This window comes from Vombatus ursinus, unplaced genomic scaffold (assembly GCF_900497805.2).
Source record: "Vombatus ursinus unplaced genomic scaffold, bare-nosed wombat genome assembly UNPS02000580.1, whole genome shotgun sequence".
In the NCBI taxonomy this organism is placed as follows: Eukaryota; Metazoa; Chordata; class Mammalia; order Diprotodontia; family Vombatidae; genus Vombatus; species Vombatus ursinus.
Window position 1 is genome coordinate 15,047,196 of NW_020940358.1, and position 24,561 is coordinate 15,071,756.

The 24,561-nt window shown below is 43.0% G+C and overlaps 1 protein-coding gene across 4 annotated transcripts in view; it reads left to right on the plus strand.

Moving 5' to 3' along the window:
* Positions 1-22,934, plus strand: part of PMEPA1 (prostate transmembrane protein, androgen induced 1) — an 89,960-nt gene extending 67,026 nt beyond the window's left edge. For 3 of the 4 annotated variants that reach the window (XM_027848678.1, XM_027848690.1, XM_027848691.1), the window contains exons 2-4: positions 12,126-12,280; positions 22,132-22,185; positions 22,301-22,934. In XM_027848678.1, coding sequence (XP_027704479.1) covers positions 12,126-12,280; positions 22,132-22,185; positions 22,301-22,849 — 758 coding nt within the window. In that variant the 3' untranslated portion in view covers positions 22,850-22,934. The remainder of the gene's footprint in view (positions 1-12,125; positions 12,281-22,131; positions 22,186-22,300) is intronic. The other variant, XM_027848684.1, reaches the window with a different exon arrangement.
* The last annotated feature ends 1,627 nt before the right edge of the window (positions 22,935-24,561 follow it).

Below are 24,561 nucleotides of genomic sequence, written 5' to 3' on the forward strand. Positions count from 1 at the left end.
TGGACAGAAAGGAATCTCATTAGAACCAATGGTAAAGTAGGTGCAGAAGTACTAGAGTCATGTCCCTCCCTTTCTTTATCCCTGCCCAAGCTTTCTTGCATGGTTCATTCTGTCCATATCCATATCCACCTGTCCTTCTGGCCTTCTATTGTACATAGTCTAGTCCTTAATCCTAAACTGTCTTCTATTGTTCTGAATTTCACTTGTAATTATTTTGCCTCCTCCAACTAAAGACTAAGCAAATGGAGGGCTCGGAGCTATCGTATCTTGTATTTCTCCTGCTGTACCTATCACAGGTCAGTGATACATAAGTGTCCCTAAATACTTCAAATGACCCTAGCATGTTAGAGCTACAAGGAACCTTAGAGACCATCTAACCCAAACTGAGGAAATCAGGGTCCAATGCTTTCTTGGATACTGTCCCTTCTCTGTGTAGTTAGTTCATTATTCCAGAGGACTGACCTTTTTCCAAACTTAGTATATGTTACTTAATAACACCTTGAGGATGAGACAGAGTCAGGGTTTGGAGGTGCCATGCACGCAGTAGGTATTTAATAAATGCTTTCTTAACTAGATTGGACTAGGAATTTGAGTGCATGTGTTTTAGAAAAGACATTATTATAAGAACCAGAGATCCCTGCGCCATGTTTTAAAGAGCTGTTCATTGCATCTGCCAAAATGGAATCATTGAGTAATTTGGGCATCTTGACAAGGGCAGACTAATTAGAACTGGAATGTACTTCATCAGTGCACTAGTCAGCCCGTGCCAAGTGTTAGTTACAGAATAAACACTTAACTGTTTATGCTCAATAGCTTTTGGGGAGGGGGGAGGGGTCAGGGGAGACAAGGGGGAAGACTATAGAGAAAGTTCAATGCAACCATGGAAAGTAAATCCAGACTGCATTGTAAAATAGGGGCTGGGGTCTCACCCTGCCTCCAGCAGAGTAAGTTTTGCTGTGGCTAAGCCTCCGATGCTGTAATTCCCTCCTGGGCCAATGCCATCAAACCGGGAGAAGTAGGACAACCTTTAACATTACCCACGCGTGCGGCAAATGTCACAGTAGCATCTGGGGATCCTATGTGACCTGTTCGCAATGTCAGGCCATTGAAGGGGATTTCTTTTAGATTACAGACAATAAGGGGTAATGGAATTAGAGACAAAGGTTTTGGGGGGACAATTATGTCAGAAATCACATGGGGGTTGAAGGACTCAGAGAGTCCTGGAATGTTGGAACAAGGAGAGGCATCCAAACCTAAAACAGAGATTGCTAGATCTGGCAAAGACCTTAAAAGGAGCATGTAGTCTCACCCTCTAATTTTACAGAGGAGGAGAATGAGTCCAAGAAAGGGAAAGAGATTTGCCCAAGGTCACCCAGCTAGGTAAGCAGAGCTAAGACCTAGAACCCAGGGCTCTTGGTTTCAACCACACCATGCTGTGTGTTGGGAGAGCCTGGCAAAAAGCTTCCAACAGCTTTTGGGAAAGAATTGGGACTAATTTACTTAGTAAATTACTTACTAATTTACCCTTCCTTCTCTCCTCCTGCCTGCCTCCCCTAATCTGAATTTCTCAGGGTGGTTTCTTAATGGGGTCAGTTTCCCAGCGAATAAGATATATGATAATATCCTTTATCATAATAATAGCTCACATTTATGTTCTGTGATGCGTTACATTCATTTCCCTTTTACCATCATCTAGCTCCCATTCATATCCCAGCTTTGCTATTTCCTAGCTTTGTGACTTTGGGCGAGTCACTTAACCTCTTTGAGATGCCCTTTCCTCATCTGCAAAATGAGGGGGATGAACTACATGGCCTCAAAAGGCCTTGGCAGCTTCAAATCTTATGGTCCATGATAGACCAGTGCCTCTGTCTGTCCATCTCCCCTCCCCTAGCTTCTCTTTCCCCCCCTCCCCCCCCACCCCACTCACACACGCCCACTGAAATCCAGTCATCCTTGCCCAGTATAAAAGGATAGAGAGCCAGTGCCTCCCAGTGCACACAGCTAGCTGGAAATTCAACTAGCAAAATCCATCTCTTCCTGTGTTCTTGGCTCTCCTCCCTAGCCTCCATTCCTGGCCTCATCCCTCATCCCCCAGCTTCTCCCCCCTACACGCACACCCCAGTCCAAGGTTGAGGCCTGCGATGTCCGTGAGGGGACTGCCAAATGCCCAGTCTGCCCAAACTCCGCCCCATAACCTCAGCTGCCTAGCTGGTAGCCTGGCCCAAACAAGCCATCTAGGGAAGCAGTCAAGTGTGGTCCAGCTTCTGCTACCTTTAACCTTCCCAGCCTGGGGAAAAGGAGAAAAACAGACCCACCCACCCACCCACCTCACTCCCAGGCCTTAGCAATGGGTTCAAAGCTCGTCCTTTTGGTCACCACAGCAAAAACTTTCCACAAAGAGCCTTGAGTCTTAAATGGAATGGAGACACACACACACACACACACACACACACACACACACACGCACCCCCATTTAAATAAGGGCCAAGGCCTCTGAATGTCTGAGGGCCTGCCTCTGTCCATCCTTATTGAGGTGAAAAGTGCACCTCGCCCACTATTCCCTCTACCTCCCACTCCCTTTTTTTCCAAGTCAGTTTAAAAGCCCCTGTTTAGGGAGGGCACCCCCCTCCCAAACCCTCCCCTGAGACAGTCTGAGACACAGGCTGTGGGTGTTAGGAACAATATACATACTGTATGACACCCACTGAATGGAGTGTATTATTTGAGATGTTGAAAGAACCATCCGGGGGCCAGAAATGAGCCCCCCACCTTGCTGTTGCTGGGCAAATTTAGTGTGTCTGATTCTATGCCTATGAAAGAGTTCTAGCTTTAGAAATTTAACTTACTCTCCCCCATCCCAATTCCAGTACCCCCAGTTCTGGGACCCTATGGGCCCCTATTAAATAAGGACAGAGGGACTGGCAGGATCTGGTTTGTGACCTAGATCTCAGGTCCTTGCAAGAGCAAACTCTTGATATCCCTGGCATATGCTTTTGCCAGAACTGTTTCCCAGGTAATTTCAAAAGAAAATAAATAGTGTTTTAGAGTGGGGTGGAGTTGTTCCCTTGGAGGCCTTTTTATAGAGTCCTCCCTGAATAATCATAACAGGAACATTAATGCAATTAATCATTTCTAAGCCCTTCTATCCCTGATTAAACTAACCCCACTCCCAAGGGGGAAGGATTTGTTGAATAGGGAGGAAACTTGGGGTTTAGTTTAGAGCCCGAGGTCCCAGGATCAAGAAGGAAAGGAGGTATGAAGGACCCAGACCCTACTTTCTTCCATTCAATTCTACAAATCTTTCTGAGCACCTCCTGCTGAGCACAATGCAGTGAAAAGAACTTTTGTCTCAGTTTAGCAGAGGTCCATCTAGAGGGCCTCTCTAGTTCTTACAAGCTGTATCACCTTGGGAAAGTCACTTGAACTTTTTTTTTTCTTTTGGTTAGGCAATGGGGTTAAGTGACTTGCCCACCAGTTCTCTATCCACTGTGACACCTAGCTGCCCCCACTTGAACTTTTGAAGCCTCAATTTTCTCATCTATAAAATGAAGAAAAAACCCGTAGCTCATGCCTCATAGGTTTGTAAGGGTCAGATGAAATAAGGTATGTAAAGCATCGCATGAACCTTAAAGCACAGTATGTCAGCTATCATAATTATTATTATTAAGCAAAGGGTCAGGATGGTTTAATGGGGAGAGATGATCAGATTGAGAATCAGGAGATGTAGCTTCTAGTCCTGGCTCTGCCATTAGCTCCCAGCATGATTTTCCTGCACCTACAGTGCAGGATCATGGGATTTAGAACTAGAAAAAGCCTTAAGGATCATCTAGGGTCACCCTTCAGTCTTACAGAGGAAGAAGTAGCTTGTCCAGAGTCACACAGGTAATATTTCCAACCCATGACTCAGGATTTCAACTCTTTCAAACCTCAATTTTCTCCACTATGAAATGTGGTGGTTGAATGAAATTATTTCTAAAGCCCCAGCCAGCTCTAATACTCTGTAACTAAGAGATCCAAGGCATGCAGTAGAAATATTAGACATGATTCCTGACCTCAAGGAGCTTATAGTCTCTTTTGGGAGACATCACTAATACCAATAGAATGGTAAAAGACAAGATATTAGAAAGGCTGAAATGGAACATATTTGAGTGCCAAATACTCAACTGTTGCCATATGGGTTGTTGGGATGGACTTCCTTCGATGGCTTTACTGGAAAAATTGGGGAAAGACCCCAAAAGGAGTGCAGTAACTAAACGTTTCTGTGCCTAGAGGTATTTCAATGATGTGAAATGTCCCCTCTATTCAATGGAGGTCAATTAATTAATTATTCTTAGTAGAGAAGTAGCATGACATAGGGATAGAGAGCTGACCTGAGAGCCATGATGACCTAGGTCAGATCTTGCCTCTAATCCTTACTGATCGTGTGACCCCCACACAAGTCATGACCTCTCAGTGCAATAGGCAGCTCTTTAAGACTAGAATTTGCAGAAAAGGTGCCAACCTGATTCATAGAAGGAGTTGCCTCAGCTGGGAGTGTCCTATACCTATGAAATCACAAGTATGGTCCCTAACCCTCACTGGGTTTTAAGATCAATTGTTTCTATGCCACTGGAGAACAAAAATGTTATCAGTGTCCTGACTAAGTGTTAGCAAGCACCGTGAGTTACCTTGCCACCGTATGGCTGTACCCAAGTATATTCTAGGCCCAAATTAGCAACAATTACATATTGCTGTCAAGTGGAGTAGTGGATAGAGCACTGAGGTTGGAGTCAGGAAGACCTAAATTCAAATTCTGCTTCAGACATTAGCTGTGTCACCCCGGGTAAGTGAAAAATCTCTGTTTACCTCAGTTTTCTCATCTGTAAAATGAGGATGAAAACAGCACAACAACCTACGATTGTTGTGAAGATCAAATGAAATCATAATAATTGTAAAGTGCTTACATGGTGCCTGAAAGGACTCTGTGAATTTCAGCAATTTTTTGCCCTACATATAAGGAAATGGATGATTGACCACTTGGCATGCTACTTCAGAAAGGTTGCCCATCCTCTGTCTAGAGAATAAATAGTGGGGGTTCCTGAGTCTTGGACCTCATTTCAATGCTGAAGAAAATCTTTTCATCTGTGAACAAAGGAAAATGCTGCCTGCCTCACAGGATGATTGTTTGGGGGTGGGGGTGGGTGGGGGAAAAACACACAAGACCATTAATACTTATACATAGATGGGACTATCATTAACATTGTTATATTGAACCAGCACTTTGTTTCTATTAAAAAAAATTAGGGCAAGAGTTTCATTGTAGAGAAATTGTAGGGATTCAGGTGAGACACTCCAAAGAACTTCCTAAATAATAAGGTTCTAATACCTAGAATATATTACTTTAGGAAGGATATAGCATCTGTGGAGGAGGTTTGAGTAAGTAGAAATGGAAAGGGGCCTCCCACTCACATATCTTCTGTTCTATCCCCTTTATTTTACAGATGAGAAAACAGAGGTCTAAGGAAGGGAAAGGACTTGTCCAAAGTGTTGTTTTGTTTAATAAAAGCCTAGCCAACTATCTCTTGGGCATAGTTGGAGGGCTTTCTTGCTTAGGAATCATGAGCTGGATGAGATGACCTCTCAAGGTCCTTTTCAGTTTTTGATGGTCTCATTTTTCTTGTATCTGGTGCAGGGCAAGTTCTCACCTGAAAACTTCCTATTCCTCATTGGGCTTCTGTATCTTGGGAGGGTGAGGAGCTGAGTCAACAGAGCTGAGACTTGAACTTGTGACACTGAGGAGTCTCAAAGCCCCACGCCTCCCAGTCCCTTTAAGCAGCATCTAAGCCGGAGAGCCTGACCAGACATTCTCCTTCCTTCCTTGGCTGGGTTGAGGGAGAGAACAAGGTGGGCTCATTGTTCTGCCCGATCTGTTAGATAGCTTTTCCTTCTTTTTTGATACATTGGCTCTGAAGAATGGGGCTTTAGGGACCTTGACGTTTCCCCTTTGGGTCTTTGCAGGGTGGTGGCTGTTTAGCAGAATTAACTCCAAGGTAACTGGCAGGAACTGCCATCCCATCTTATGCATTTACTGGCACTTAACAACTACCAGCTGTCAGGAGATCTCGCAGTTGAAAACTCGCCTTAGTCAGCAAAAACTGTCCCATCTCATGCAGGATCAAAATAACATTCTTTCTTTTTTCCCCCCCTGGATATTTTTTTTAATGGAAATTGCAACATCTGCGTTATTCGAGAAGTCGGCCTCTCTGAGCGTGGTTTCTGTGGCCTCCTCACTGGAAAGCAGGTTACTGATAAATCACCAACCTGCCGTGAGTGTGTGTGTGTGTGTGTATTTCCCCCCCCTTTTTTTTTCTCTTGGAAGGCTCCCAATTCATGTGAGTCCCTTTTGGCTGAATGGAGCACCACAAACACCACCAGAGCTCCTTCCCCCCGTCAGCCCTTCCCCCTTTGCTTCCACCAATATCTCCTCTCACACACAAAGGAATTGTTTCCTTTCTCCCCACTCCCCCTCCTTCCTCAGTCCTACTCAGACAGGTGAGAGCCTTCTGCCTCCTCACAGAAAAATTACACAGCATTTTCTTGGCCAGCTGACAGGAAGCTGAAGCATAAGGGTGGCTTCCAGCCTCTTCCTGAATGCTGAAGACATCCTTGGGCCTGGAGAACATGCGGAAATATTTATTGAACTATGATGTGCCATCTCCAGTGTGAAATTCCATTCATCTCCTGCCAGCTGTGGTCAGAGCTGGGCAATAAGAGACGGAACACATTTCCTTGGAGTTTAGTTCACATTTCTTACAAGCCTTCGTATAATTTGTTTTTTGACACCAACCTAAAGTTAATTGGGTTGATTTTCCCTCTTTTTTTCAATTACCTGATATTTTTTGCCCCGTTAAGTAATGTCTGTGGTTCCAGAAGCCTGGTCAGTTTATTAAATGATGCTGTGTGAATTTTGGGTGTCTGAGACTGAGCCTAGGATTTCTTAAAGAAAGTTCTTTCAATTTATTGAGGGCTAACAAAGTGCCAGGCTCTGCTAGGCTCTGGGGTAGATGAAAGAATTATAGTTTTAAAGCTGGAAGGGAACTGAGATCATCAGAGAAGATGGACAATTGAACACTGGCTGGGTAGGATATAAAGCATGGCCTAGTCCAAGTCTGGTTAGATACAGTAAGCTATGTGAATTTATGCTTACTCACCAGTCAAGACAGCTTAGCCCTCAAGACTGGCCTTTGCCTCTCCTCTACCCTTGTCCTTACTGTGTTATAGGGCAGCGAGTGAGCACAAATTTATGGAGCTCACTATATCTACCCAGCCCCAGACAAGGCCATACTTTACATGCCACCCAAGAATCAACTTCTGCCATCTTTTTGCCATCTGTTCTGCTGAAACGTATACCTCTTCCTTCTTCTTCCACTTCTGGCTTTGACAACAGTAATTGAGTCAATACTACCATAGCTTTTGGAAAGGGCACCCTATGACTTCCAGACCAAAACACCCTTCCACCATGTATTTCTTACCTCTACTAGAAAATAAGGTCCTTGAAGATAGGAACAACTATCTTGCTTTTCCATTTGTACACTCAGCATGTAGCACATTGCTTTGAATATTGTTTAATAAATGCTTTTCAGTCATCTAGTCCAACCCCCTAATTTTACAGATGAGGAAATCAAGACTCAAAGAGGCAAAATAACTTGCCTAAGGCCATGGACATAATAAGTCATAGAGCTATGTTTGAACCCAGGTCTTCTGACTCCAGACCCAGCAGTTTTTTTTTTTTTACTAATGCCCACTGGTCAGTGTTCTAAACTCTGAATTTATGCAGAACAAATCTAATCCCTCTTGCACATGACATAGCCCTTCATATGTTTGGAGACACCTAACCTCATTTCCTTTATTCATTTCCTTCTATTAACAGGTTTCCTGGATTGATAGGTCAGGGGTATGCTTGAGCCATAGTATAACTAAATTTCAACAAAATCTTTGACTTAAGTCTCTCAAGGTATTCAGTCAGGTAAGATAGAGAGGTGTGGGTTTACTGGTATGCTAGTAAATGTTTAACAACCAGCTTTTTGGGAGAAAAAAATTTGTGTACAACCCACTTTTCTGGAAACAATCTCTTCAGTTCTGTTTTTTTTTCCAAAAATGTTTCAAAGGTTTCTTTATTATTGAACATCCCTCTTTTTTTTTCCATTTATGATTAAGCTTAGATTTGCAGGGTTGGTCACCCTGGGCTGTATCCTGTGCTCCATTGCTCTTTGGAACACATTATTCTATTCTTTTTTGCAATTTTTGGTTCAGGTTTTTCCAGTTCAGATTTTGTAGGGGGGTCTTTAACCTTCTTTTGGATTCTGGGGTTACTAGACCATGGAGATAGCTGAGATTGCTTTATCCTTGGTATATATTATCTGTTTTGAAGAGGTTTTCATGGTCATAGGGATTAGAGAAAAGGTCTAGTCTTCCATATTGTTGCTAATATGACCCAGAAGTCTGCATGACCCACTTTTAAGTTTAATCTGCATTATTAACATTTTTGTCATCACTTTCTGAAGTCTAAATAATCAATAAAACAATAAATTAAGACTTGATTTGTAGCATTTGTCCTTTCTAAGATATAAATGTTCACCCTGAAATTTTGAAAATTTAACAATCAGCCCTTATGAACTAGTTGGAGGTGGCTCCAGCACACCCTTGTGTGGGCTATATAATAATACAGATAGATGATTTCAAAACTATCTGAGCAACTAATTCCAAAGGGTACTGATTAAAGGATCAGTAATGACCTTGGTGGGGGCAGGTAGGTGGCAGAGTGGATAGAGTGCTGGGCTTAGAGTCAGAAGGACCTGAATTCAAATGTGACTTCAGACACTTAATTAGCTGTGTGACCCTGGGCAAGTCACTTAACCCTGTTTGCCTCAGTTTCCTCATCTGTAAAATGAACTAGAGAAGTAAATGGTAAACCATTCCAGCATCTTAGCCAAGAAAACTCCCAATGGCATCATGAAGAGTCTGACATGACTGAAATGACTGAACAGCAATTGTCCTTGGTAGGAGATCTCCAATGGAGTGCCCCAGGGATCTCTGCATGGCTCTATTTCATTTAACATTTTTATCAATGATTTAGATAAAAGGTATGTGTATCAAATTGGCAGATTTGGATGGGGTAGCCAAATTCATTGGATGGCAGAACAGATATCTAATAAGCTTCTACAGGCTAGAATTATGGTCACATTTAAAATTAAATTTAATAAGAATAAATGGCAAATTGGGGAAGGGGTGGCTAAACAGCACTTCATGTGACCTTGAGGTATCTGTAGAGTACAAGGTCAAGGTCAATATGAATTTTTAAAAATATGGCATGGCACCCAAACATGCTAATGCAGTCCAAACATGGGCTACATTAACAGAGCCATAGTGTCCAGAATGAAGGAGGTAACAGTCTCACTGTGGTGCTTTCTATAGACCCTGTATGTAGTATTACATCTTCATCACATTTTAGAAAGGACCTTGACCAGCTAAAAAGCTGCCCTATGGAGAAAGGCAACTATAGTGGTGAAGGAACTTCAAATGTTGCCATAGGAAGACTGGTTGAAGGAAATGGGGATGTTAAGATGTCCATTTGAATGGCTGTCATCTGGAAGAGGGATTTGATTTGTTTTCTTTGGCATCAAAGGACACAGCTAGGAACAATGTGGGGAAGTTGCAGAGAGACAGATTTTGGCTCAATGTAAGGAAAAACAAATTCCTAACAATTAGAACTGTCCAAATGTGAAGTGGGCTGCCTTTAGAAGTGGTATGATTTTCGTCTGGGAGGATGGGTCAAGTCAAGGCTAGATGACTGCTTCTTGGGTATTCTGTAGAGGGACAGGTACAGGCCAGGCCAAATGATCTTTGAGGTCCCTTCCAATTCTAAGACTCTGTGACTGTAATTCAAAGACAAGTCTGAGGCTCCAGATAGAGGAAGGACTCTGCCCTTACTTCCCAACAAATATTTATCGATTACTCACGGAATGAGCAGAAGAAACATAGTGTAGTGTAATCAAAAGACCACTATGAGAATCAGAAGATCTGGGAATAGGTAGGTGGTCTAGTGGCTAAGAGGGTTAGACCTAGAGTCAGGTGGGCCCCAGTTCAAATCCTACCTCAGACACTTACTAGCCATGGGGCCCTGGGTAAATAATTTAACTTCTCTCATCTATAAAATGGGAATAATAAAAGTGCCTACTTCTCAGAGTTATTGTGAATCAAATGATCTAACATATATACAGCACTTTGCAAATCTTAAAGTGTGCTATATAAGTGTTGGTTGATAGTGATGATAATGTCTCCCTGAGCCTTCTTTTCACTGAACTAAACAAATTTATTTCCTTCATCTGACCCTCTCATGGCATTTAATGATATGTTTAGGGGTCATCTCACCAACCTGTTTGCCTTCCTCTGCATATACTCATTCTTGTCAGTTTCCCTCCTAGCATGTGATGCTCTGTAATGGGTATCATACTCCAGATTAGCTTGACAGTTGCATTATGATTCCTGCCCCTAGGGAGCTTCCATTCTGACTGGAGAGATGATATAAGAATTTGAGAAATGAGGGATCCCTGTGGGCAGGGATAAAGGCCTCATAGAAAGGGCTTGGGGTGTGATTTGAAGGACAGTTTTATCTCAATAACCATTTGTTGAATTAAATTGATTAAGGGAGTTTGCACAGAGAAAAGTGGTCCCATCATATGCCTGTGAGTCAGTGGCCCCATTATTTCTCTAGTTAGATGATATCCAGACCATCTCATTTCCTCTCCCCTTCCAGACCCCATCATTTCAGGCCAAGGGTATAAGGCTTATCCCCTCATAGCCTCTTTCCTTTTCTCTGACTCTTCTGATTAAGGCAGGTTTGCCTGGGTAGCAGCCAGGAAATAGTCTTCTCTTCTCCCATTTGAATCACTGCCTGTTCCCTAGTAACTCTTCACCCCACCCACCCAGCTGGGTCCATTTAAAATGGTGCTGACTCATCCCTCTTTCAATTTTCTTTTTTAAAGGGTCCTGGGTCTTAGAAAAATAACACCATAAAAATGTAATTATGAACATACATATACACATGTACCTATGAGGCCAACAGACTCCATCTCTTACCATCCTAACTGCAGAAATTAAAAATGCCCCATCTATCCTGATGTTACTCAAGAGAAGATAAAATCCCTGAAGAGGAAATGACTTTAGAACGTCAGCTAGATTAGTCCCTGCCTCCATCTCCGGACACCTGAACCATCCCAAACAGAATGATATACCATTAACTCATATTGAGTTTGCAGTTCACTAATACCTCCTAGATCTTTTCCAGATAACTAGCCATAGCTTGTTGTACACTACATCACGGCCTACCTTGCTGACCCCAGTTCCATGCGTGCATCTCACCAATCTGACTTTGCTTATTTGTAACAGAAATAATGATACTTGAAATACCCTCCTCCTTAAATAAGATAAAGTGTAAAGCATTTTGTATCCAATGAAACATTATGGAAACAGGAGGATATTTGTGTCATATCATATCATTTCTGGATTCCAGAGCATAAGAACATAGACTGAGTTGGAAGGACTTTAGAGATCATTTAGCCTACTTTGTGGATGAGGAAACTGAGTTCTAGAAGGGTAAAGAGGGTTGTCCAAAGTCCCACAAGGTAGCTTTTGGTAGATATGGGTACTGAACCCAGGTCCTCTGACTCAAAAATCAGCCCTCTTTCAACTTCACTCTGTGTTATTATTGTTGTTTTCACCGGTGTAATGGTATTAGTTGGCTGAATAGTTTTCTCATTCTTTCTCATTCTCATTTCTCATTCTCATTCTCAAAGAACAAGTCGGAAAACATTTATTGAGTACCTGTGTTGTCAGAGATTATAAAGAAAGGCAAGACCTAGTCCAATACCTGTCTCCTTTCCCTCCCCTAAGAATTAAAGGGGTACCTTTTCAGTCATTTAGGCCAAATGTCTTCATTTTACAGATTGAAACACGGGGGAGTAGAGTGGCAATGTCAAGATTCAAACCTAGGACCTCTCATTTCCACTCTAATATGTTTTCCACTGTGTTTCAAGCCATCTTTTGTGTCCCCAAGTCTCAGTCCCTCTTTGTTTCTGTCTTGACAGCGGAATTGGAGTTCGTGCAGATAATCATCATTGTGGTGGTTATGATGGTAATGGTGGTGGTGATTACGTGCCTGTTGAATCACTACAAGCTCTCTGCCCGCTCCTTCATCCACCGGCACAGCCAAGGGCGGAGAAGAGAAGAGAACCTCTCTTCGGTAAGCAATTCTCTTTGTCCATCTCTGCCCCAACCCTCAGCTGTTGGGACTATGGGGACAAGTCACTTTCTCTCTCTGGGCCTCATGTAAAATGGGACAATCTACCCATTCCACAAGGTGGACCCAATGAGATAACAGAAAAGAAAACATTGAAAGGAATGAAAGGATGTCCAGATGTAAGGGATTTTTACAGAATATTTTTATGCCTCCTCTGCACTTTCTTAAAATGTCTGCCAGACTAATATGGACTCAAGCAAGGCAGGATGGATCAGTTTACATCTAGTGCTAGAAATCTACCCTCTACCAGGTTGGATGGGATGCCTTTAGCTTCTTCAGAAAGCACTCCCTCCAGGGCAGGATGGGATGCCCTTAGCTCATTTGAAAAGCAAACACAATTATCCCATGCCCTTTATCCTTTGCCCCACCTACCTGTTGGCACTTGGTGGGGAGCAGGGAGTCTGGAAAGAAAAGAGGGTGTGACCAGACTATTCCTAGACCTTTTCCCTCCTAAGTCTCTGCGATCTATAATTTAATAATTTAAGGCAGGAACCGCCGTATAATGTGCCTAATTGAAATTATGGAGGAGAAGTGAGAAGGGATGTAGGTCCTCGGGGCAGGAGCCATGTCCTTGTCTGAGCGGAGCACCTTACTGAAGCATACGCTGCTGGGTGTTCAGCAGCTAATCATACAGGAGCCCAGCTGGAATTACCAAAATTGACACCAGACCATTTAGTCAGTCAGTCAAGAACTGGCCGAATGACATAGTAGAAGGAACGTGGGTCTTGGAATGAGGAGAGAATCTCAGCTCTGACATTTACTCCCTTTGTGACCTTAGGCAAAGTGCTTAATTTCTCTCAACCTCAGTTTCTTTATCTGTAAAATGAAGATAATAATGCTTATATTACTCTCTTCTCAAGACTGTGTGAGGAAAGCATTTTGTAAACCTTAAGGCATCATATAATTATGAGTTATGATTATTCAATAAGTTGAGCACTTGCTGGTTGAAAAGCAGTGACTGGGGACAAGGGGAGGTACAAAATTAGATGGGACACAGCCCTTGATTCATGTTGCTTAGCGTACAATAAGGCAGAACTTTAGCCCCCTGCCCTCTCCCAAACACACACACACACACACACACACACACACACACACACACACACAGAGCAGGCAAGAGTTGCAGAGGAAAGAGCAGGCTTCATGTTACCTTTCTGTAAAGGACCCTTAGGTTGAGTGACCTCACAAGTGTCTGAATTGAATCCTTCAAGGAAGGCCCCTTCCCAGAGAGATCTACACAACCTGGGGCCCCAGGCAGAAGACTTGGTGGCAATGGGTATAAGGTTCATTTGGCAAAGGGTACTGAGCAAACAGGCTTTCTCCTGGCAGGTTGGGGCACCTCCAGCCTCCCAGACGCTGGAGGCTACTACATCAGCACTGAGGGGCCAGACATAGGCGGGCAGGGAGGAAGGTGCCCTCGTTGAAAATGGCAGTAGTCAGCATCTAGTCAGAAAAGCAAAAGACACTTTGAAATCACTGGCTCCGTCATTCTGCTGGAATTCACAATCAGCTTTCGTGCTACTAAAGAAAAAGCCACGTTTTGCTGTGAGGTCCCTGAGTTTTGGGTAGTTATTTCTTTGCTTTTACTTCCCACAAAGTGGTGATTCTTCCAGGAGAAGGTGTGACTGGCATACTTTGTTATGTAACCTGAGTCCCCTGACCAAAATGAAGCTCATTTTCTTTAATGTTATGCCTTATCTCATTCTGGCGGGGGTGGGGGAGGGAAAGGGAAGACCCACTCTCCCCTAGAGAAACCAATAGTCATTTTCATAGTATCCCTCCCATTTAATGGATGGAAAAAATGAGACACACAGAGAGCAAAGGATCTGGCCATGGGTTACCACATGGGGAAAGAAGACTTGCAGAAACTCAGTCTGGCTCCTGCCTGCCACCAGGAGAGAAATCCAAAGTATCTCCTCCCCATGATTTGGCAGAGTTCAGAAGTGGAAAGATAAGGGAGCAAGCTGGAAGTAGGTTGGTGGGGTGAGAAGAGCACTAGGAGGCAGTGGTAGAGATACAAAACATGGAAGAGAAAAGCGTTGATAAAACATTTTTAAAAATACACACAGAAGGAAACAGAAAGTTCAGAAAGAGACACAACCAGGACAGTTTTGTTAACTACCTTGTTAAATTTAATATGCACTTTAAAAAGCGAACTGTTTAAATAGTTCACTACTTCACTTGCAGGCCTCCTACTTGTTATACTCTGTGAATCTAAATGTTATATTGATGATTTTTCAGTTTATCATAAAAAAATACGTTAAAAAAAGAATCAAGGAACAGTAGATCAGGAGTCAGAGGAACTGGGTCTAATTCTGACTGGGTTATTTTCTAGCTAAGTATGACCTTGAGTAAATGCCTTCTTCTCTCTTGGTCTCAGTTTCCTCATCTGCAGAATGCCTGGGTTGTGCTATGATTTCTGAGGTTCCCCTTCCAGCTCCCTTTATGATCCCATGACTAGGCCATGAGGGGCATCCTTCTCCTGTGGTTTCTACTTTCCCTCCTTCATTATCATTATTATTATAATAAGTCAGTTTAGGAGTCCCTTGACCAAGGTTCCTGCCAAAGCTAAGCCAGCCCCTGGCCCTTGGGGAAGGCCATCATTGTGTAAACACAAAGCCTCATTAAATCAGACGTCTCTGGCAGGAGGGCAGAGAAGGGGGGAGGATAGAAGGTGTGTCTTCCCAAGAGTGGGTAGCCACCAGAAAGTACGCCGGATGAGCAGACTAAGGCCCTCACACACCCCAGTGACCTCCCAGAGTGGTACAGAAGCACATTCCATAAACAGAGCTGCCTTGTCTGGCCATGGAGGAGCTACCCAGTTACTGTCCTGTCTCTTAATGAATTCCAGTGACCAAATCCCTATTTCTAGTTCTGCCATCCCTCCCAGACCACAGTCCTATACCTCCTCCTGCCTAGTGGATATCTCTGCTTGGATGTCCTGCCTTATTCTCAAACTGCAGGATCCACCAAACTGAATTCAACATCTTCTTTGTAGTTCATGGCCACCTAGGAGGCCTTCGAATCTAGCCCCCTCATTTGGTAGATGAGAAAACTGAAGCCCACCGAGGTTAAAAGGTCTTACCCTGGGGAATACAGGTGGTGAGTGTCCAGTGACAGTAGAACCAAGATTCGCTGAGTCTGGAGCCAGTTGTATCATATTGCCTCTCCCTTACATTGCCAGCTTCAAGCCAGCTTCATAACCCTGGAATTATCTTTTATCCTTCATATCCAGTCAGTTACCAGGTCCTCCTGTCAGTTCCTCTTCAAGTTGTCTCTCATGTCTGCTTCCTTGTCTTTGTTCCTGGTTACCTCCTGAGCTAGCCTTGATCCTCATTACCTCACCTCATTCCTTGGAGTACTGGACTGCTATTACCCCAGCCCAGACCCCAAACCCTGAAGGTATTTTTCATCTTCATCTCATCAAGTCACCAGGTGCTGTCCATTCCCCTCCAAAGTACTTGTCACGTCCTCCTCTTTCTCCTCCTCTTCGATTCCTACTCTAACTGCCCTTGTCTTCTGCAAGAGTTTTCTGCCTCTTCTCCATGCTTCCTTCTCTAAGCAGTCTTGTACACACTGCCAGAATCATCTTCTACTGTCTTCCCTCTGTTATTTCCAATTTTTCCTATATATAGTTTATTTGTATGTATTTCTTTGCTTGTTGGCTCCCCACTTAGATTGTGTGCTCCCTGAGGGCAGGGACTGTCCTTGTCCTTTTTGTATCGCTAGAGCTTAGCACTATGCCTGGCATATACTAGACAGTTCATAGAAATGTATTGACTGATTCAAATGGCTCACCTCCTAACCTATTTATAATCTCAGCTACATAATTGAACTCCTAATTATACATTGTTTTATATGGTTCATTATTGTTTCCTGTGTGTATATCTTATTATGTCAATTAGACTGTGAACTCCTTGAAGGCTCTTTATACTTATTCAGTTATCCCCCACAACTTTGACCACAGGATTGGGTATGTAGAATCATAGATTTAGAGCTAGAAGAGACCTTAGAAGCCATTGACACCAATTCCTTCATTTTACAGATAAGGAAACTGAGGCATGGTGAAGTTAAGTCATAATCACATAGCTAGTAAATATTTTAGGTGAGATTTAAACCTTGTTCTTCTTGACTTAGAGCCCAGACCTCTAACCACTACGCCTACACTGCCTTAACATGACAAATGCTAAATAAAGACTTGTTGCTTGATTTTAAGCCAGAGACTGGGTCTTCAAGTGAGGAGACAAAATACAACCTACAAAGGATCACAGGATTTTAAAGTTAAATTGGACCTTAGAGACCATTTAGTCTAATGCCCCATTTTATAGAGGGGGAGATTAAGGCCCAGAGAGGTTTAAATGATTTGTTCAAGGTCACACAGCTAGTGAGTGATAGAACCAGCATTCAGACCCATCCTTTTTGACTCCATGTCCAGCAAGAAACAGTCAATGAATGACACAAAGAAACAGTAGATTAAATGGAAAATGAACACTGTAGGTGGGTGATTGGTGTAGGCTCAGGAGTAGGGGGAAGGCTTCATAAAGGAGATGAGACTTGAGTTGAGTTTTCATTTGTTTTTTGGTTTTTTTTTTAGGCAATTGAGGTTAAGTGACTTGCCCAGGGTCACGTAGCCAGTAAGTGTCAAATGTCTGGTCTGAGGCCGGATTTGAACTCAGATCCTCCTGACTTCAGGGCCAGTGCTCTATCCACTGTGCCACCTAGCTGCCCCTTGAGTTGAGTTTTTCAAAGAAGACTCAGAGGAGCTGAGGAGGAGAGAGGGGCATCTATTTTCATGGGCTTGAGCAAAGGTCCAGGTTGGGAATTCACAAGGCCCATGTGGGACAGGGAGAGGGCCAGTCAGGTTGGCACAGCTTGGGGATATTCTGCCAGGAAGTCCCCTGTTAGTTTTGGTGCTATTGCTGGGGCTCTGAGTTTTGCTTTCATGAAACAATTTAGCCAAATCATTCCTATTTTCAATTCCCTCTCCTTATGCAACCTTTAATTATTTTTCCAAATGTTTATGCATCTTGAATAATGATAGCCACCTCATCAGTGGTTCCCTCGGAATACTCTGTGTTTTTGATGAGACCTATGTGGTCGGGCAAAAGCTGCCTTCTGACTCCAAGCGTAACTTGCTCCCTCCTATCAGTGGATATTGGGAATCTGGGGCCTACAGGTTAACATCTAGCCTCTGACATAGCAGGCTTTTAGTCAGAAGCCAGAACCAGGGAGCACAGTCTTAAACCAAGGCAGCTGTCACCATCGTTGCCTATCTCTGAAATCATTTAGCCTTCTATGCTCACATTTTTCCCACTTTCCAGATAGGAAGTCTGAGACTGTGAAGAGTGGAGTGTTCTCCCCACATCCCTCCCCAGGCAGACAGGAAAGTCAGGACAGAACAGGATAATATCCACCATGGAAGAACCAGTTAAATTCAATTCAACAAACATTTATATTAAGTACTTTGTTTACTCTATGCTAGGGACTGCGCTAGGCACTAGAGATGGACATAAAGACAAAAATGAAATTGTCCCTGTCCTCAAGGAGCTGACATCCTTCTGGACTGTACCACTACAGCAGGGTCTGAAGGAGCTCAGATCATCCCAACTTCCCTCCTCCTCTCTTAAAAATGTGAGAAAAGTTCTTGACTACTTGGAGCCCCTTATTGAATGCCAGGCTACATGAGATGGAAAGTTGCAGAGACCATCTAGTTCAAACCCCCACCCCCCCTCCCACACACACATACTGAGGTCTAGTGACTTTCCTGAGGTCACACACAGGATTCAAACCCAGACCATCTGGCTTTTATTTCTATGACATAGTGTAGTGCTTTTTTCCTATTACATACCAACCATCATCACTTTTTGATCATCACAACCCTGTAGAAGCAGAGGAGATATAATCAGTTCCATCTTAGAGATGAGGAAGCTAAGGACTGGCAAAGTTAAGTGATGTATGTGTAACTTAGGTCAACAAATCCCTGGAAGGTATCGCCTGACTCTCAGTTCAATACTTTACAATATACCATGATCAGGATTTTGCCCAGTGTTAAGATGAACCCCAAAGGCTGCTAGGTGGAACAGTGGATAGAGCACTGAGCTTGGAATCAGGAAGACTCACCTTCATGAGTTCAAATCCAGCTTCAGACATTTCCTAGCTGTGTGACTTTGGGCAAGTCACTTAACCCTGTTTGCCTCAGTTCCTCATCTGTAAAAGGAGCTGGAGAAGGAAATGGCAAACTTCTCCAGTATTTTGCCAAGAAAACCCCAAATAGGGTCATGAAGGGTCAGATATGACTGAAAAATGACTAAATCCCAACAAGAGGAATCCCTCCCTCAAGTTAGCTTGGGATTATGAAATCTAGAGCTGGAAAGGGTCTTAGAGATCAACTCTCTAATTATTCAGGAAAGACCAAAACCCAGAAAGTTAAGTGTCTGGTCTTAAGTCACACAGAGACAGTGTAGCAGAGTTAGAATTTGAACCCAGAGCTTCTGATTCCAAATTCCAGTGCTCTTACCACTACCTATGCATTCCCAGTGGTGACCATTGGAAGGTGAGGAATGAATGGACTCTTCTCCATATTCTAGAGTGTCCTCAGAAAGCTGAATTCCTAGCAATCTCTCAGGATCGTCTACACAGAAATCACACAGGATGCTGTGGGAGGGAAGAACACCCCCTTTTCTCCCCTCCTTTAGCTGGGATCAAGCTGAGGTCAGGAACTACTGATTTCCTGCTTTCCTTCCACCTCAATGTCTGTGAGACCTGTTGCCAGGGGCTGTAGCACACAGCACGTAGGCCCAGCCAAAAGGCTACTCATTGCTGACCCATGTCATAGATAAACTCTGTGCATCCCTTAGAAAAGGAGCAGTGAGTAGCCCAGCTTTCTGCAGCAGAGCCTGCATTTAGTTCAAAGCCTAGACTGCCCCAAGTTAGTTCATGAGACTTGAAAGTCCTCTCTAGTGGGTCAGCAGGGAATGACAGCTGTTGACTATCTGGACTATCTTTGACCAGTTTCCTAGGTGTCTCAGTCCTCTGCTTTCTGGTCTTCTGGCCTTCACAAGAGCCCCTGGGGCCAATGGGGGACTAAAGTCAGTTTTTCTATATTCTGATCCTCTCCTTCAAGCAGCGTGTTAACCCTTGATTCTGGGCAAGTCATTCATCTTCTGGTTTTTGTTGTTATTTTGTTTTTGTCAAATGTTATTAAGTGTAGACATTGGGAGTACAGTGAAACATGTGTTATGTGTAGATTTTAAAAAGAGCAAGCCACATTGTCCTCACTGTCAAGTATGTCAGATTTGGCATGCATGATGGAGATTAATGAAATATCACGAGAGTAATAAGGTTCCTGAAAAGCTTCTACAGTTTGGAAGAGGGTCTTATCATTTGAAAAGCAAAACTATTCACATTTAGTGAACTTGCATGTTCACTGGAGGTACCATATTTTAATTTTAAACAAATAACAGTGATTTCACTTGGAAATTTTTTTCCCTCGGGTACATTTACATCTCTGTTTTTCAATTATTTTTACCAAAGTAAAATTGTATGATTCTTTGAAATAGCATTGTTTATTGCTGATTTAGTGATTTGTAAAGAGGAGTTGGTAACATATGTTCTACTTTCCTAATAGAACTTATGTGGACCAAAAGAAATAGTGCACGGAAAGCAGTTTGTAGCTTATTAAGCACTGTGCAAATGTGAATTGTAAGGTGTTGTTCAGTCATTTCAGCCGTGTCTCACTCTTCAGGACCCCATTTGGGGTTTTCTTGGCAAAGATACTGGAGTAGTTTGCAGTTTCCTTCTCCAGCTCATTTTACAGATGGGGAAACTGAGGCAAACAGAGTTAAGTGATTTGCCCAGGGTCACACAGCTAGTAAGTGTCTGAGGCCAGATTGGAACTCAGGAAGATGAGTCTTCCCGACTCTAGGTCCAGCCCTCTAAAGGGATTATTTCCCTGGCACCCAGACAATTTTCCTATTCCTCCAAAAGTCCATGGAGCTAGAGAGGCCCTTAGAGATCATCTAGTCCCAACTTTTTCACTTCACAATTGTGGAAACTGAGGCTCAGAACATTTAAGTGACTGCCCAAAGGCCAGTCAGGGAGTAAGTAGCAGAGTTAGGATTCGTACCTAGATCTCCTGAAGTAAAAGCAGTAATTTTTCCAATGCACCACACTGCTCATCCCCTGAGAACTCCATGGGGACACAATAGCCTTTCTTTGTTGGCATCTACACCCTTATCAAGAGGCAGCTAGGCAGCACAGTGGATAGAGCTCTGGACCTGGAGTCAGGAAGACCTAAGTTCAAATCTGGCTTCCAGACACTTATTAGCTATGTGACTCTGGACAAGTCATTTAACTTCTGTTTGCTGTAGTTTCCTCATCCGTAAAATGAGTTGGAGAAGGAAATGGCAAACTACTCCAGTACCTTTGTCAAGAAAACCCTATGGACAGTATCATCAAAGAGTCATCAAGAATCAGATGTGACTAAAAAACAACAACAACATGCCTATGTTGCTTTCCAGGCTGAGAATGTTTGCAACCAGTTAGAGTGACTCAATTATATGCATTATGAATTCTTGATTTTAAGACCTGACTCCTGGGGAGGGGGAAAGGAAGGGGCACAGGGAGATGTCTAGGTGATATAACACCAAAAAATATTAACAAAATCTATTTAAAATTATGTGTATTATAGAGGATAGGGTGAGGGAAGGAGAAGGAAGTAGTGACACAAATCATACCTCGTTCCTCCTTCCCAATAACAAATGATCCAAAATCCATTTCTGTTTGGCTTAGGATGCCTTGCATTATTGGGTTTGGGGGAAGGAAGCACAATGGAGTTGCACCGACATTAAAATGAGTTTGTGTTCTGTGTAGAAAGACCAGTAGAAGGTAGTGACTTAATAGAAAGACTAGGGATGGGCATTTGGGGAAGAAGAAGGTTTAAAATTTGCTTTAGTTAAGCTAGAGTAGAAAAAAAACATACTGCTAATAGAGAATTGGCTAAGGTCTTGCTGCTTATTAATTAATAGAAGGGGGCTGGTCCCCCCAGGGAATTGGTAGAAATGTGAGGTCTCAGCAGGAAAGAACACCACCCTCTTAGGCCAGAGAGGCCTGGCTGGGTGGGCCTGCCTCTGGCAGCCATGGGGCCCTACTGAAATCTGGTTTGGAATGTCTCAACCTTGCTTGGCTGTGATGAGTGAGAGTGGTTTGTGTGGTTTGGACACTCCACAGGGTGTGCTGGGGCTATCTCCTCTGTAAACCAGGCAGCTGCTCTCCTCACTCTACCCCCTCCTCCAAAAGCCTCACCATACTATGTTTGATGGTTAATAGGGAGGGTATTCTGGGGACCACTTGCCTAGTTCTCGGACTTTGGGGGATGGTATAAGGATCTACTCTGTAAGGTATCCTGGAGATCCCCATATAATTCAGCCCTGGTTACTTTATGAATCATTCAGTAAAGAGATTGTAAGAATTGAGAAGCTCTTTAATACAGATTATAGACCATCACAGCTGGAAGGAACCTTGATCAGAATCCCCTCTCTAAGTCCTCAGAACCTGTGAATGAACTTCTTTTAGGGTTGTCAGGGACCTTAAAGCTTATTCACATCAACCCTCTCATTTTCTAGATGAGGAAACTGAGGCCTAGAGAATGAAAGTGATTTCTTGAAGGTTGTACAGCTAGTTGAGGGGACCCAGCAAAATTTCTGATTCTTTGCTATTCCAGACTAATGAGGAATAGCAGAAATGAACCACCAACCCCCATTAGTGATTTATCTTTCTTTTTGTTTCCCTCTGTTTAGGAAGGAAGTCTGTGGCCTTCAGAAAGCACAGTGTCAGGCAGTGGCCTCACAGAGGTAAGAACAGAACCAGCATACTCAACCCCCTGTCCCATACCCCTTTCCTTTCCTTAGTCCTCAACGAGCTCAACCTTCTTCTGCTAGCCCTACTAACTGCCTTGTTTCCCTTCAGCAGCAGATCTACGCACCACCACGCTCAGCAGACCGCCTGACGGTGCCATCCTTCCTTCAGAGGGACCGATTCAACCGCTTTCAGCCCACCTACCCTTATTTGCAGCATGAGATAGACCTCCCACCCACCATCTCCCTCTCTGATGGAGAAGAGCCACCCCCCTACCAGGGCCCATGCACACTTCAGCTCCGGGACCCAGAGCAGCAGATGGAACTCAACCGTGAGTCTGTCCGAGCCCCACCTAACAGAACCATCTTTGATAGTGACTTAATAGACAATTCCATGTATGGGGGGCCCTGCCCTCCAAGCAGTAACTCTGGTATCAGCGCCACATGTTACGGGAGCAACGGGAGGATGGAAGGACCACCACCGACGTACAATGAAGTGATCGGGCACTATCCTGGGTCAACATTTTACCAACACCAGCAGAACAATGGGACGCCCTCCTTACTGGAGAACAATAGACTTCACCAGTCACAAATCAGTAGCCTCGAGAGCACAATTGCATGGAACAAAGATAAAGAGAAGCAAAAAGGACACCCCTTTTAAAATCCAAGAGAAGGAAACACACAAACACACATACATACACAGAAAAAAAGTAAATTAAACACTCTGCACTTCTTAAAAGAAAAAGCAAGAGATGGACAGGGGGTGGGGGTGGGGTGGGGATGAGAATGGGAGGAGATGGGGGAAGTAAGAGCAAAAATCAACCCGTCTCCACCTCTCTGTGTATAAATATTTACTTGTTATGTCTGGTCTGAATGCTCAAGCCAAGAAAGCTTGCAAAAACGTTTCTTTGTTAGCTGTGTCTTGAAGTCAAAAGAAAAAAAAATTGACAGTAGTCTTTGTTTTTGTTTCTAGTTGAGCTGTGTGCGTGAATGCTTTTTTTTGTTTATGATGATTTCACTTAACTTTAAAGACATATTTGCACAAAAACATTTGTTTAAAGATCTGCAATATATATATATAAATATATATAAAATATGAGAAACTGTATGTGCGGCGGCAGGAGTATTTTTGTATTAGAAGAGGCCTATTAAAAAAAGTTTTGTTGTTTTCTGACTAGAAGAAAAATGGCAATTTTTTTGAGTGCCAACTCAAAAAAAGTGTGTATTAATTACATTGTAAAAAAACCTACAAAGCAGGGGTTTAGAGTTATTTATATAAATGTTGAAATTTTGCACTATTTTTTAATATAAATATGTCAGTGCTTGTGTTTATGGCAGCCTCTGTCACATCTACCACAGACTGTAGGGGATAAATGTTCAACGGAATCTAATTAGTCGAAGGGGTAGAATATCCAAACTTTGAAAAACAACATCCCTCTATAAGAGCACAGTCGAAGAGACTGCATTCCAGGCAAAACAGTCATTTCCAAGGTCCCCACGCATGGGCCTAGGATGTCCCAACCTAGTAAGGCGTACTTTAGTGATAGACAATTACTATTCTCTACATTCCGTACTGAGCACGGAAATTCTCCTCTGGGCCAGTTCTGATCATTGGAGTAAACAAAATTCAAATGCTTCTAAATTACCAAGGAAACCCAGAAAGTTAAGAAGTCCAAATTACCTGTTGTGAGCTATACCTTTTTCCATGATAACAATAAACTTCTGTTACTGAAGGAATCTAGTCCTCCCCCCCTTTTTTTTCTTCTTAAATCAGATTGATGAAGGTCCCCATTGAGAACTTTGCAAAAAGTCCATGGGAGTCAATTGTGATATAGCTAGTCTGCCTTTGAGAGTTTCAGTGTTTCTTTGAAGACTCAAATGACGGTCTTTGTCATTGTGCAAAATGTCTTCAGAGTGATTCAGTGAATTCCAAAACTTTCATGAAGGGTTAGTGCAGTCAAAATGTTTGGGAGCTAATTGCATCCCTGTGAATGGATTCTAGCTTATGCAACAAACAAATAAAAAAAAAAAGACCACAGATGGGAAAAATAAAAGAACCTAGGTTGGCTCCTGTGATGTGTTTAAGGCTTAAAAAATAAAAAATAAATAAAAAGTCATGCTCGATGCTTAAGAAGCAAAACTCTTTACCTCTTCTGAGATGTTTTCACTAGGCAGCATCATCCCTCACTCCCCTGACCCTCCACCCCAACAATCGTTTTGATGTGTTTATTTATCTGTGTTACATACGCATTTTTGTCTTACTATGCTATTGTTTACATTTTTATATTGTGTTGATTACTTCAGATAGATGTGATACCCTTGCGGTGTACTTGTATGTCAGAGAGAGAGCGAGTGGGAGCCAGAGGGAAAGAG